Genomic DNA, 15486 nt, shown 5'->3' on the forward strand with positions numbered 1-15486 from the left:
CATTAATTTTTTCATCTTTTAGACCTTTACTGGCCAGCCACGCTGTGGAGTAGTTGCATGCATGTGATGGAGCATTGTCATGCATGAAAATCATGTTTTTCTTGAACGATACCGACTTCTTACTGTAGCACTGCTTGAAGAAGTTGTCTTCCAGAAGAAGGGAATTTTGTTACTTACCGTAAATTCCTTTTCTTCTAGCTCTTATTGGGAGACCCAGACGATTGGGGTATAGCTACTGCCCTCTGGAGGCCACACAAAGCACTACATTAAAAGTGCAAGGCCCCTCCCCCTCTGGCTATACCCCCCCGTGGTATCACGGGTTCTCCAGTTTTAGTGCCAAAGCAAGAAGGAGGAAGCCAATAACTGGTTTAAACAAATTAACTCCGAATAACGTCGGAGAACTGAAAAACCGTTCAACATGAACAACATGTGTACCCGCAAACAACCAAGAAATCCCGAAGGACAACAGGGCGGGTGCTGGGTCTCCCAATAAGAGCTAGAAGAAAAGGAATTTACGGTAAGTAACAAAATTCCCTTCTTCTTCAGCGCTCTATTGGGAGACCCAGACGATTGGGACGTCCAAAAGCTGTCCCTGGGTGGGTAAATAAATACCTCATGTTAGAGCTGCAAAACAGCCCTCCCCTACGGGGGTGTCACTGCCGCCTGCAGGACTCTTCTACCTAAGCTGGCATCCGCCGAAGCATAGGTATGCACCTGATAATGCTTGGTGAAAGTGTGCAGACTGGACCAGGTAGCTGCCTGGCACACCTGTTGAGCCGAAGCCTGGTGACGTAATGCCCAGGACGCACCCACGGCTCTGGTTGAGTGGGCTTTTAGCCCTGAAGGAACCGGAAGCCCCGCAGAACGGTAGGCTTCAGAATTGGTTCTTTGATCCATCGAGCCAGGGTGGCTTTAGAAGCCTGCAACCCCTTGCGCGGACCAGCGACAAGGACGAAAAGTGCATCGGCACGGCGTATGGGCGCCGTGCGGGAAATGTAGATTCTGAGTGCTCTCACCAGATCTAGCAAACGTAAGGCCTTTTCATACCGGTGAACCGGATGAGGGCAAAAAGAAGGCAAGGAAATATCCTGATTAAGATGAAAAGAGGATACGACCTTAGGGAGAAACTCCGGAATGGGGCGCAGCACAACCTTGTCCTGGTGGAACACCAGGAAGGGAGCCTTGGATGACAGAGCTGCCAGCTCAGACACTCGCCGAAGCGATGTGATTGCAACAAGAAACGCCACTTTCTGCGACAGCCGAGAAAAGGAAACTTCCTTCAGAGGCTCGAAGGGCGGCTTCTGGAGAGCAACTAGTACCCTGTTCAGATCCCATGGATCTAACGGTCGCTTGTACGGGGGCACAATATGACAGACCCCCTGCAGGAACGTGCGCACCTTAGGAAGACGTGCTAGACGCTTCTGAAAAAACACGGATAGTGCCGAAACTTGCCCTTTAAGGGAGCTGAGCGACAAGCCCTTTTCTAACCCCGATTGCAGGAAGGAAAGAAACTTGGGCAATGCAAATGGCCAGGGAGACACTCCCTGAGCAGAGCACCAGGACAAGAAAATCTTCCACGTTCTGTGGTAGATCTTAGCCGAATTCGACTTTCTAGCTTGTCTCATTGTGGCAATGACTCCCTGAGATAATCCAGCAGACGCTAGGATCCAGGACTCAATGGCCACACAGTCAGGTTCAGGGCCGCAGAATTCTGATGGAAAAACGGCCCTTGGGACAGTAAGTCTGGTCGGTCTGGCAGTGACCACGGTCGACCGATCGTGAGATGCCACAGATCCGGATACCACGACCTCCTCGGCCAGTCTGGAGCGACGAGTATGACGCGGCTGCACTCGGATCTGATCTTGCGTAGCACTCTGGGCAAGAGCGCCAGAGGTGGAAACACGTATGGGAGCTGAAACTGCGACCAATCTTGAACCAAGGCGTCTGCCGCCAGAGCTCTTTGATCGCGCGACCTCGCCATGAATGCCGGGACCTTGTTGTTGTGCCGGGACGCCATTAGGTCGACGTCCGGCACTCCCCAGCGGCGACAGATTTCCTGAAACACGTCCGGGTGAAGGGACCCTTCCCCTGCGTCCATGCCCTGGCGACTGAGGAAGTCTGCTTCCCAGTTTTCTACGCCTGGGATGTGAACCGCGGATATGGTGGATGCTCTGTCCTCCACCCACATTAGAATGCGCCGGACTTCTTGGAAGGCTTGCCGACTGCGCGTCCCTCCTTGGTGGTTGATGTATGCCACCGCTGTGGAGTTGTCCGATTGGATTCGGATCTGCTTTCCTTCCAGCCACTGTTGGAAGGCCAGTAGAGCAAGATACACTGCTCTGATCTCCAGAACATTGATCTGAAGGGTGGACTCCTGCGGAGTCCACGTCCCCTGAGCCCTGTGGTGGAGAAATACTGCTCCCCACCCTGACAGACTCGCATCTGTCGTGACTACTGCCCAGGATGGGGGCAGGAAGGATCTTCCCTGAGACAATGATGTGGGAAGGAGCCACCATTGTAGAGAGTCCTTGGCCGTCTGGGAAAGCGAGACTTTCCTGTCCAGGGACGTTGACTTCCCATCCCATTGGCGGAGAATGTCCCATTGAAGTGGGCGCAGATGAAACTGCGCAAAGGGAACTGCTTCCATGGCTGCCACCATCTTCCCTAGGAAATGCATGAGGCGCCGCAAGGGATGCAACTGGCCCTGCAGGAGAGATTGCACCCCTGTCTGTAGTGACCGCTGCTTGTCCAGCGGAAGCTTCACTATCGCTGCTAGAGTATGAAACTCCATGCCAAGATACGTTAGTGACTGAGTCGGTGATAGGATCGACTTTGGAAAGTTGATGATCCATCCGAAAGACTGTAGAGTCTCCAGCGTAGCATTCAGGCTGAGTTGGCATGCCTCCTGAGAGGGAGCTTTGACCAATAAATCGTCTAGGTAAGGGATCACCGAGTGTCCCTGAGAGTGCAAGACTGCTACCACCGCCGCCATGACCTTGGTGAAGACCCGTGGGGCTGTCGCCAGACCAAATGGAAGAGCTACGAACTGAAAATGGTCGTCTCCTATCACAAAACGTAGAAAACGTTGATGTTCTGTAGCAATTGGCACGTGGAGATAAGCATCTCTGATGTCTATTGAGGCAAGGAAGTCTCCTCTGGACATTGAGGCAATGACAGAGCGGAGGGTTTCCATCCGGAACCTCCTGGCGTGCACATGCTTGTTGAGCCGTTTTAGGTCCAGAACAGGACGGAACGAGCCGTCCTTTTTTGGAACCACAAAGAGATTGGAGTAAAACCCTTGCCCTTGTTCCTGAGGAGGGACTGGGATAACCACTCCTTCCGCTTTTAGGGAATCCACCGCCTGCAGCAGAGCATCTGCTCGGTCTGGCCGTGGGGAGGTTCTGAAGAACCGAGCTGGAGGACGAGAATTGAACTCGATTCTGTACCCGCGAGACAAAATGTCCGTCACCCACCGGTCTTTGACCTGTGACATCCAAATGCCGGAAAAGCGGGAGAGCCTGCCCCCGACCGGCGATGCGGAGGGGGGGGGCTGGAAGTCATGAGGTAGCCGCTTTGGAAGCGGTACCTCCATTTGCTTTCTTGGGGCGTGTGTGAGTCCGCCACGAATCTGAGTTTCTTTGCGTCCTCTGAGTCCCTTTGGACGAGGTAAATGGTGTCTTGCCCGAACCTCGAAAGGACTGAAACCTCTGCTGCCACTTTTTCTGCTGAGGTTTGGGTGTTCTGGGTTGTGGTAAAGAGGAGTCTTTACCCTTGGACTGCTTAATGATGTCAGCCAATGGCTCGCCAAACAGTCTCTCTCTAGACAAAGGCAAACTGGTTAAACATTTTTTGGAACCAGCATCCGCTTTCCAGTCCTTTAACCACAAGGCTCTGCGCAAAACTACCGAATTGGCGGACGCCATTGAGGTGCGACTGGTAGATTCTAGGACCGCATTGATAGCGTAAGACGCAAACGCCGACATCTGCGTGGTAAGGTGCGCCACTTGCGGCACTGCTGGATGCATGATAGCATCCACCTTTGCTAAGCCAGCTGAAATAGCCTGGAGTGCCCAGACGGCTGCGAATGCCGGAGCAAATGACGCGCCTATAGCTTCATAGACAGATTTTAACCAAAGGTCCATCTGTCTGTCATTGGCATCTTTAAGTGAAGCGCCATCCTCCACTGCAACTATGGATCTAGCTGCAAGTTTGGAAATCGGGGGGTCCACCTTTGGACACTGTGTCCAGCGCTTGACCACCTCAGGGGGGAAAGGGAAACGCGTATCTTTAGATCGTTTAGAGAAACGCCTTTCCGGGTGAGCGTCGTGCTTCTGAATTGATTCTCTGAAGTCAGAGTGATCTAACAAAGCACTCAATTTACGCTTGGGATAAAGGAAACGAAACTTTTCCTGCTCCGCAGCCGCCTCTTCTGCTGAAGGGGCTGGGGGAGAAATATCCAACAGCCTATTGATGGCTGAGATAAGGTCGTCTACCATGGCATCCCCATCCGGGGTATCCAGGTTGAGAGGGGTTCCAGGAGTGGATTCCTGATCACTCTCATCAGACACATCACAGGGAGACTGATTGCGCTGAGACCCTGAGCAGTGTGAAGACGTCGAGGGTCTTTCCCAGCGAGCTCGCTTAGGGTGGCTGGGGCCATCATCTGAGTCATAATCCTCGGCCTGTGAAGCCGGGGACCCCCCTGTGGGCTGGATACATTCCAAGTAAGGGGGACCTGAGGACAGAGGCCTCGCCGTGCCCAGAGACTGAGCCCCATGCATAGATTGCAAGGTCTCAAGGATTTTTGCCATAGATACAGACATATTATCTGCAAAAACTGCAAAGTCCGTCCCTGTCACCGGGGCAGAACTTACAAGCGTCTCAGCCTGGGTCGCTACCTCTCCTGACTCCGGCTGGCGAAGCAGCACCGGGTCGGAGCATTGCACACAATGGGGGTCATCAGAGCCTGCTGGTAGATTAGCCCCACATGCAGCACACGCAGTATACACAGCCCTTTTTGCCTTGGCCGCCTTGCGTTTTGAGGATGACATGTTGCTGCTTCCACAGAGCGATCTGGGATATGCAGCCAGAAGCGCACCTCACAGTGCAAGAAATACAATATCTATATATATGTACCCAGTACACTGACACACAGTGAGGCACTAGAGGGACCAGCACAGAAAAATCGCTTACCGCCCGCTTAAAAAGCGGGTGTGTGGTCGCCAGATAGCCCCTAGTCCAGGTCTCCCAGAGCCTTGCGTCCTTCCTCCAGCCAGGCATGCATGTAATGGCTGCCGGCGTCTCTAGAGAGGAAGGGGGGCGGGCCCTGGGCGTTCCTGGCCAAGAGCGGGAAGCCTGCTTCCCTCTGTGCATAGTGTGAGGGCTGGAGCATGTAAATCAGGCTCCAGCCCTCGTCGCTGCTTGCGAACAGCGTCTCTCCCCTACCCTGAATGACAGGGTGGGGGCGGGAACGAAACGGAGCTGCCGGCGTCCTAGGCCCAAAAAGCCGGGGACTAAAGTTATAACCGCCGCCGCCGTAAAAGCGCGGACGGCGGATCCCCGGCGCACCACAAGTCACAGCAGCGCCGCCCGGTCCAGAGGGGGTCGGCGCTGCGTTCCCATACACAAAACATCCCCCAGTAATCTGTAGGGACACTAACTCCAACATTGCGGTCCCCGGCGCACTACAACACCCAGCCAGCCCGGAGTGTGTCTGTGCCTGCCGGGGACACAGAGTACCTGTATGATGCAGGGCCTGTCCCTGATCGTACTCCTGCTCCGAATCCATCAGGTTCTAATGGGTCTGTGGATGGAGCCCGGCATCAGAGCTGAGAGGCCGGCAGGATCCCACTTCCACAGAGCCCTACCAGGGGATGTGGAAGGAAAACAGCATGTCAGGCTCCAGCCCTGTACCAGCAATAGGTACCTCAACCTTACAACACCATCCAGGGGTGAGAAGGGAGCATGCTGGGGACACTATATGTGTCCTCTTTTCTTCCATCCGAAACAGTCAGCAGCTACTGCTGACTAAAATCTGTGGAGCTATGCATGGAATGTCTGACCTCCTTCGCACACAAAGCTAAAACTGGAGAACCCGTGATACCACGGGGGGGTATAGCCAGAGGGGGAGGGGCCTTGCACTTTTAATGTAGTGCTTTGTGTGGCCTCCAGAGGGCAGTAGCTATACCCCAATCGTCTGGGTCTCCCAATAGAGCGCTGAAGAAACTGTCAGTAGGTCTGGGAGTTGAGCTTCACTCCATCCTCAACTCGAAAAGGTCCCACAAGTTCATTTTTGATGATACCAGCCCATACCAGTACCCCACCAGTACCCCACCTCCATCTTGCTGATGTTGAGTCAGAGTGGAGCTCTCTGCCCTTTACTGATCCAGCCTCTGGCCCATCAAGAGTCACTCTCATTTCATCAGTCCATAAAATCTTTGATAAATCAGTCTTAAGATATTTCTTGGTCCAGTCTTGACGTTTTATCTTATGTTTCTTGTTCAAAGGTGGTGGTTTTTCAGCCTTCCTTACCTTGGCCATGTCCCAGAGTATGGCACACCTTGTGCTTTTTGATACTCCAGTAACATTGCAGCTCTGAAATATGGCCAAACTGGTGACAAATGGCATCTTGACAGCTTCACGCTTGATTTTCCTCAATTCATGGGCAGTTATTTTGCGCCTTTTTTGCCAACACGCTTCTTGCGACCCTGTTGGCTATTTACCATAAAACACTTGATTGTTCGGTGACAATTTCAAGACTGCTGCATCCCTCTGCAAGACATCTCACAATTTTGGACTTTTCAGAGCCCGTCAAATATCTCTTCTGACCCATTTTGCCAAAGGAAAGGAAGTTGCCTAATAATTAAGCACACCTTATATAGGGTGTTGATGTCATTACACCACACCCCTCCTCATTACAGAGATGCACATCATCTGATTTACTTAATTGGTGGTTGGCTCTCAAGCCTATATAGCTTGGAGTAGGACAACATGTATAAAAAGTATCATGTGATCAAAATACTCATTTGCCTAATAATTCTGCACGTAGTGTAGTCCTTCTGTGTGTTAGGCATCTGTATTCGGTCTTTGGTCTCTAACACACAGAAGGACTATAAGATTTCTGGGACATTCACTTGTTCCTCCTCCAATGTGGTGTATTTAATCCTGTGCACTATATGTCCTATTGGGTGTCTCTATGTTGGAGAAACTGAGAGCAAGAATGAGATCTCACCGCCACACAATTACAGACAAAAAAAACCCAAAACATTTACCTGTGGCCAAACATTTCTGTGCTTCAGGACACAACATAAACCATATGAAAGTTGTCGTATTAAAAGGCAACTTCAGATCTCAGAGCCATCGAAGGGTATAGGAATACAAATTCATTACAATGTTTGACTCTGTCCACACAGGACTCAACCTGTCAGGAGGATTTATGACCCATTACAAAATCTGAGAGGTCTGCTCCAGAGACTGAGGGCACCAGACCTCTGATCCTACATGAATATTGGGACAATAAAACTTTCATACCACTAATCAAAGCTAATTAAGGATTCCCTCTCTAAACTTACTGTTTATTTAAGTGTCCTTTTATGATACCATGCCTCTGCTCTGTTTGTGTATATAGTTGTGTTTCTTCAGACATTTTGTCATACCATGCCTGATGAAGGGACCTGAGATGTCTCGAAAGCTTGCTTTGTAACAACCTATCTTACTTTAATTTTAGTTAGCCATTAAAAGGTATCACAACTACAAAATTATAATTTTGTTTCACTCACTGAGAGCAATCAATCATTTTTCAACTGGCAAACATGGTACCAAATCTTTTTTCTTCCTTAACCAAGAATCAGTAAAAATACTAGTGCATGCCCTCATCATCTCCCGCCTCGACTAATGCAACCTCCTGCTCTGTGGCCTCCCTTCCAACACTCTTGCACCCCTCCAATCTATCCTAAACTCTGCAGCCCGATTAATCCACCTCTCCCCTGACTCTTCCCCAGCATCTCCTCTCTGCCAAACCATTCACCTATAGCCCAAAGACTCTAGTTTAAAACACCAACCTTGACATACAAAGCCATCCACAACCTGTCTTCTCTAAACACATGTGACCAAGTCTCCCGGCACCTAACTGAAAGCAACCTCACAAGATCTCCTTCTCTACTCCCCTCTTATCTCCTCTTCCCACAATCACATACAAGATTTCTCCCGCGCCTACCCCATACTCTGGAACACTCTACCCCAGAATATCAGACTCTCACCTACTGTGGAAACCTTCAAAAGAAATCTGAAGACCCCACCTCTTCTGACAAGCCTACAACCTACAATAACCCTTAGACCAGTACACCACTGCGCAACCAGGTCTGTCCTCACCTACTGGACCATCGCCCATCCCCTGTAGACTGTGAGCCCTCGCGGGCAGGGCTCTCTCCTCCTGTACCAGTCTGTTTTTGAAATATTCATGATTGTTGTACTTGTTTTTTATGTATACCATTTTCACTTGTAAAGCTCCATGGAATAAATGGTGCTATAATAATAAATAATAATAATTATGGTTCGCTAACATGCGATCACACGTATGCGAATTGCTTATTTTTGAGTCAAGCTATGTTGAATTGATCGCAACTATGCAAATCACATGCATGCAGTCACAAGACTACCCACCCAAACTGTGAATAAAGTGGAATCGTGAGAGTATGCATATTGCATGCTGTCATGATTTGGCAGTCTGTACTCACATAAAGTGACTAGAGACTTTTATTCCACGTCTGGACAACCCTTTAAAAGGGAACCTGTCACCAGATTTGGTAACTATAAGCTGCAGCCACCACCAGTGGGCTTTTATATACAACATTCTAACATGCTGTATATAAGAGCCCAGGCCACAGTGTAGAACATAAAAATCACTTTATAATGCTCACCTAAACAGTCAGTGTGGTGCAGACAGGTTGGATGGGTGTCTCCGTTCTCCGGGTCCGGTGCCTCCTCTTTCGACCATCTTTGTCTTCCTTCTTCTGAAGCCTGGGTGCATGACGCGTCCTACGTCATGCACACAAGCCGTCATTGAGGTCCTGCGCAGGCGAACTTTGATCTGCCCTGAGCAGGGCAGATCAAAGTATTTTAGTGCGCATGTGTGGGAACGCAATGCCGGCCTATGTGCATAGCCACTATGTGCACATTCAAGAAAAATGTCCAAACATGACCAAACTTACCTGCTCTCCTCCCATGTTGACAAGCAGCTCAGTGCCATCAGGACTGAAAGTTACATATGTTGCCACCAAAACACGTAATCGGTTATTGTAATCAGGCAGTTTGACTGGAAGGTGGCCTGCAGAAAATAAGTAGTTACCTAATCAGTGATGATATAGCAGAGAAAGCAAAAAACAACAGAAAATACTAATCATGTCTTAAAAAGACCTCAAACTTAAAAATAGTGGATTCACCTACAGTATGTTCAAGCAGGAATTATTTGAGATGTATGACAGCCTGTATAATAAGGTGCACCCTGGTAATAACAATCACCATAAGGATTTAAAAAGGAGCATGACTGTACTATTACTGCTCACCCCTGCCCCATACACATTAGAAGTATGAGGTCTCAATGGGGAGAGAGTCTGGCAGGGGCTAGTCTCACTGAGAAAAAAAGGATCCAGCATGACGAAATCCAAGATCCAATCCTTCTTTCCCTTTAGCAACGTGCTATCAGGGAAAAATTAGGACACTCCAGCCGAAATTAGTGGATTAGCCCACTATTTGACTAACGTGTATAGCTAAAGTGGTTAGACAGCCAAGGTCAAAAGGTTTTGCCTGTGCCAACTGTTTCTGTGAGCATGGAGCTGTTAATAGCTACAAATTATTACGACTTGTATATTCCACCAAATAATCATCTGTTAGAACAGATCCTGCAGAGATCTATTGGTAAAACAGTTTCTGCAAACACAACTTTTTTGTCTGTTAAACAACTGATGTCTGCTCTATCCGTTTTTTTACATATGCATCTATGCAGAATGATTCCGTTAGCTGATTTGCTATTTATCCATCAATTTTTCTTGCACTTGTAAAGGATCTGGGGTTTTTTCTTATAGGATCTTCTTCAAGTGGAAGATAAATTGCAATCGACTAACAAAGCCGTTTTCCATAGACTCCCATTGTTAAAAAACTGATCCGACACACATCATTTTGTTAGCAGATCTCTGCAGGATCCGTTCTAACAAATGATTGCAGATATGTGAACTCAGCCTTAGTGCATTGTATTTTAATGTTGCGGAGGCCAAAAAAAAGCGTAATTGTGGTGTTTTTAATTTATTTATTTTTTTGTTACACGGTTTACTAATATCAAATTAATTTATTTTATATTTTGACTGATCCGACATTTCTGAATGCAGCGATACCAAATGTGTTTTTTCTTATTGGTTTATTTTCAATGGGGCAAAAAGGGGGTGATTTTACTTATTCATAATGTAAAAACGTTTCTCACTTTTTATTGTATTTACTAGTCCCCTTAGGATACTTGAAGCTGCAATCTTCCAATCGTTTGTGCAGTACAGAGCAGTGCATCAGCACCGCTCTGTACAGCAGAAATACTGACTTCCTATGAACACCAGCTCGCAGCTGTTATTCATAGGAAGTTTCTCATTACAGACAGAAGTGTCATCAGCTGCACAAGGCTGCAGATGGGAGCGAGGAATGACACGCTCCCCGCCACTGCGTGTTAAATCCCACTCTCAGAGATTGACAGTGGGATGTAACTGCTTAACAGCTGCAGGCTGTTGGAGGCACATATTGGCTAATCAGGTCAGCCGACATATGCAGGGAAAGATGTGGGTTCGGGGTGCGAGCCCGCATCAAAGGCATGGACACGACCTGTGACGTACCAGTATGTGATAGGTCGTGAAGGGGTTAAGAGGGAATGTGTCATCCCGATTTTAAAAAAAAAAACAAAAACAATTGACAAGTTTTTTTACACACACACATATACACATATATATATATAAAAATTCTTTTTATGGTATTAAATCTGAAAAATAATTGTAAAATATTTAAACTTTAACATTTTTTAAAAACTAGAGTGACCAGCTGCTGAACTTGACATGAAAACCTAGTGTAGTGCTAGATCGCCTTAAGTCTGAAGTAAAAGTGGGCGGGATCTGCCCGCATGTGTGCGATGTCACGCCTCTCCTGGGGATTTGTAAAAGGATATGGGAAAATGAAGTTTAGGATAACAGTGCAGAGCCATTTTATTGCTGACTGCAAAGTGATACTGAGATGTGGACAGAGTCACCAATGACTGCACACTATCACACGACAGGTTTAGACACATGGCTGTATGGACTTTATTACAAACGGTAGATTTAGATACATGGCTCAGCAGACTGTATCACACATGATAGGATTAGATACAAACTCTTTTTTACAAATGATAGGATTAGATGCACAAACTAATAGAATTAGACAGAGACTGTGTCACACGATAGGATTAGATACATGGCGTAGCAGACTGCGTCACACATGACAGCATTAGACTTACAGACTTCGTCACACGATAGTATTAGATACATGGGGCTTAGAGAACTGTATCAAATATGCAAGTCACAAAGCCAGGTGGACACTCCAAAACTGTGGTGCACGGATCCCAGGATCGACTCCAAAGCCAATATAACAAAAAAGATCGGCACTCACAAACAAAGCTTCTTTTCTCTTATTTATAGTATTTTCTTCAAAATACAGTGGAACCTCGCTTAACGAGTAACCCAGTTAGCGAGTATTTCGCCTAACGAGCAAAGCTTTCTGTAAATTTCTAACTCGGTTTACGAGCAAGCTTTGCTGTACGAGCAAAATACTCACCGCACACACTTCCGGTTCCGTACATCCACCGCGCTCTAACCCGCTCTTGCAGTCCACACAAACACACACAAGCACGCACGCACACACACATACATATATTCTGCTCACGTTACCTTCCCTTTCCCTCGCCGGCCTCCTGGAACTTGCATGTATCGGGTAACCAAGGCGACCGATGTGGGACCTTCAGCTCCCAGCGCGCTGACGTCAAAGGCAGGAGCTGTTACCTCTGATTGGCCAGCGCACTGCCTTTGAGTAGCGGCTAACAGGGGAAGGTCCTCCCTCGTCGCGAGGCTTGCCAATACACATGCTGTACCTGTGGACTACAAGACCCAGGAGAACGGCGATGGAACGGAAGGTACACATTATGCTCACCTTACCTTCTGTTCCATCGCCGGCCTGCGGGATCTTGTAGTTCGCCGCTCCAGGAGGTGTATCCGGTACCCATCGGCGACGAGGGAGGAACTTCTCCTGTTAGGCGCTAGTCAAAGGCAGCGCGCTGGCCAATCAGAGGCAAGCGGCTCCGGCCTTTGACGTCAGCGCGCTGGGAGCTGAAGTTCCCGCATCGGTCGCCGTGGTTACCCGATAGACAGCCCGTACCGGCGAACTACAAGATCCAGCAGGCCGTCGATGGAACGGAAGGTAAGGTGAGTGTGTGAATATGTGTGTGCGTGCGTGTTTGTGCGTGTTTATGCGTGTTTGAACGTGTGTGGAATGGCACAATAGGGGACCAGGATGGGAGATTTAACAAGTTGTGGAACGAATTGTTTGCATTGCAATGATTTTCTATGGGAAATCTTGCTTTGCTGAACGAGTAACTTGGTTAACAAGCACAGTACCAGAACGGATTGTTCTCGTTAACCAAGGTTCCACTGTATGTACAAGATGAAGCGTTTCTGTCAGAAGATGCAGACCTTTTTCAAACCATGTACAAAATATATTTATTAACACCATCCTTAAAGAGTGGCACAAGTGCAACACCAACTAAATTAGGCTGTGCGCAGGTTGCGTTTTTTCCTGCGTTTTGGCCGCGTTGAAAACTGCAGCGTGTCATTGTCAAAATGCATGCTTTCTGCTTCCCCAGCAAAGTCTATGAGAAGTCAGCAAATACCATGCGTACGTTGCTTTTTTAAACGCAGCGTTTTGGATGCCAAATATTTGACAAAATCGATGCGTTTAAAAAAAAGGGAATTTTGTTTACTTACCGTAAATTCCTTTTCTTCTAGCTCCTATTGGGAGACCCAGACAATTGGGTGTATAGCTTCTGCCTCTGGAAGCCACACAAAGTATTACACTTTAAAAAGTGTAACCCCTCCCCTCTGCCTATACACCCTCCCGTGGACCACGGGCTCCTCAGTTTTGGTGCAAAAGCAGGAAGGAGAAAACTTATAAATTGGTCTAGGGTAAATTCAATCTGAAGGATGTTCGGAGAACTGAAGACCATGAACCATAAGAACAATTCAACATGAACAACATGTGTACACAAAAGAACAACTAGCCCAAAGGGCACAGGGGCGGGTGCTGGGTCTCCCAATAGGAGCTAGAAGAAAAGGAATTTACGGTAAGTAAACAAAATTCCCTTTTTCTTTGTCGCTCCATTGGGAGACCCAGACAATTGGGACGTCCAAGAGCAGTCCCTGGGTGGGTAAAAGAATACCTCAATCGAAAGAGCCGAAAAACGTCCCCCTCTATACAGGTGGGCAACCGCCGCCTGAAGGACTCGCCTACCTAGACTGGCGTCAGCCGACGCATAGGTATGCACTTGATAGTGCTTCGAGAAAGTGTGCAGACTAGACCACGTAGCTGCCTGACACACCTGCTGAGCCGTCGCCCGGTGCCGCAAAGCCCAGGACGCACCTACAGCTCTGGTAGAATGGGCTTTCAACCCTGAAGGAAGTGGAAGCCCAGAAGAACGGTAGGCCTCGAGAATCGGTTCCTTGATCCACCGAGCCAAGGTTGACTTGGAGGCCTGAGAGCCCTTACGCTGGCCAGCGACAAGGACAAAGAGCGCATCTAAACGGCGCAGGGGCGCCGTGCGAGACACGTAGAACCGGAGTGCTCTCACTAGATCCAAAGAGTGCAAATCCTTTTCACACTGGTGAATTGGATTAGGGCAAAAGGAAGGCAAGGAGATATCCTGATTTAGATGAAAAGGGGATACCACCTTAGGGAGAAATTCCGGGACCGGACGGAAAACCACCTTATCCTGGTGAAAAACCAGGAAGGGAGCTTTGCATGACAGCGCTGCAAGCTCAAACACTCTCCGAAGAGACGTGACTGCCACTAGGAAGGCCACCTTCTGCGAAAGACGGGAGAGAGAGACATCCCGCAGTGGCTCAAAATGCGGCTTTTGAAGAGCCGTCAGGACCCTGTTAAGGTCCCAAGGTTCCAACGGACGTTTGTAAGGTGGAACTATGTGGCAGACCCCCTGCAGGAACGTGCGGACCTGCGGAAGCCTGGCTAGACGCTTTTGAAAAAACACGGAGAGCGCTGACACTTGGCCCTTGATAGAGCCGAGGGACAAACCCTTGTCCACTCCAGATTGAAGGAACGAAAGGAATGTGGGTAAGGCAAACGGCCATGGAGAAAAACCGTTAGCAGTGCACCAGGACAGGAAGATTTGCCAAGACCTATAATAGATCTTGGCGGACGTTGGCTTCCTGGCCTGTCTCATGGTGGCAATGACCTCCTGAGATAACCCTGAAGATGCTAGGAGCCAGGACTCAATGGCCACACAGTCAGGTTGAGGGCCACAGAATTCAGATGGAAAAACGGACCTTGTGACAGCAAGTCTGGGCGGTCTGGAAGTGCCCACGGTTGACCCACCGTGAGAAGCCACAGATCCGGATACCACGACCGCCTCGGCCAGTCTGGAGCGACGAGAATGGCGCGACGGCAGTCGGACCTGATCTTGCGTAGTACTCTGGGCAGCATTGCCAGAGGGGGAAACACATACGGCAGTCGGAACTGCGACCAATCCTGCACTAACGCGTCCGCCGCCAGAGCTCTGTGATCCTGAGACCGTGCCATGAAGGCCGGGACCTTGTTGTTGTGCCGTGACGCCATGAGATCGACGTCCGGCGTTCCCCAGCGGCGACAGATCTCCCGAAACACGTCTGGGTGAAGAGACCATTCCCCCGCGTCCATGCCCTGACGACTGAGAAAATCTGCTTCCCAGTTTTCTACGCCCGGGATGTGAACTGCGGAGATGGTGAAGCCTGTGTCTTCCACCCACTGCAGAATCCGCCGGATTTCCTGGAAGGCCAGACGACTGCGAGTGCCGCCTTGGTGATTGATGTAGGCGATGGCAGTGGCGTTGTCCGACTGGATTCGGATCTGCCTGCCCTCCAGCCACCGATGGAAAGCCAATAGGGCTAGATATACTGCCCTTATCTCCAGAATATTGATCTGAAGAGACGATTCTATCAGAGTCCAGGTTCCTTGAGCCCTGTGGTGGAGAAAAACCGCTCCCCAACCTGACAGGCTCGCGTCTGTGGTGACCACAGCCCAGGTTGGGGGTAGGAATGATCTTCCTCCCGACAGAGATGTGGGTAGGAGCCACCACTGAAGTGATGTTTTGGTCGCGAGGGAAAGAGAGACGTTCTTGTCGAGGGAAGCCGCACTCTTGTCCCATTTGCGGAGAATATC

The 15486-nt window shown here is 49.1% G+C and overlaps 1 protein-coding gene across 2 annotated transcripts in view; it reads right to left on the minus strand.

Annotated features, from left to right (window-relative positions):
• Positions 1 to 15486, minus strand: part of WDTC1 (WD and tetratricopeptide repeats 1) — a 154145-nt gene that overhangs the window by 63083 nt on the left and 75576 nt on the right. For both annotated transcript variants that reach the window (XM_075335920.1, XM_075335919.1), the window contains exon 9: positions 9210 to 9325. In XM_075335920.1, coding sequence (XP_075192035.1) covers positions 9210 to 9325 — 116 coding nt within the window. The remainder of the gene's footprint in view (positions 1 to 9209; positions 9326 to 15486) is intronic.

The sequence above is a fragment of the Anomaloglossus baeobatrachus genome, chromosome 2, assembly GCF_048569485.1.
Source record: "Anomaloglossus baeobatrachus isolate aAnoBae1 chromosome 2, aAnoBae1.hap1, whole genome shotgun sequence".
In the NCBI taxonomy this organism is placed as follows: domain Eukaryota; kingdom Metazoa; phylum Chordata; class Amphibia; order Anura; family Aromobatidae; genus Anomaloglossus; species Anomaloglossus baeobatrachus.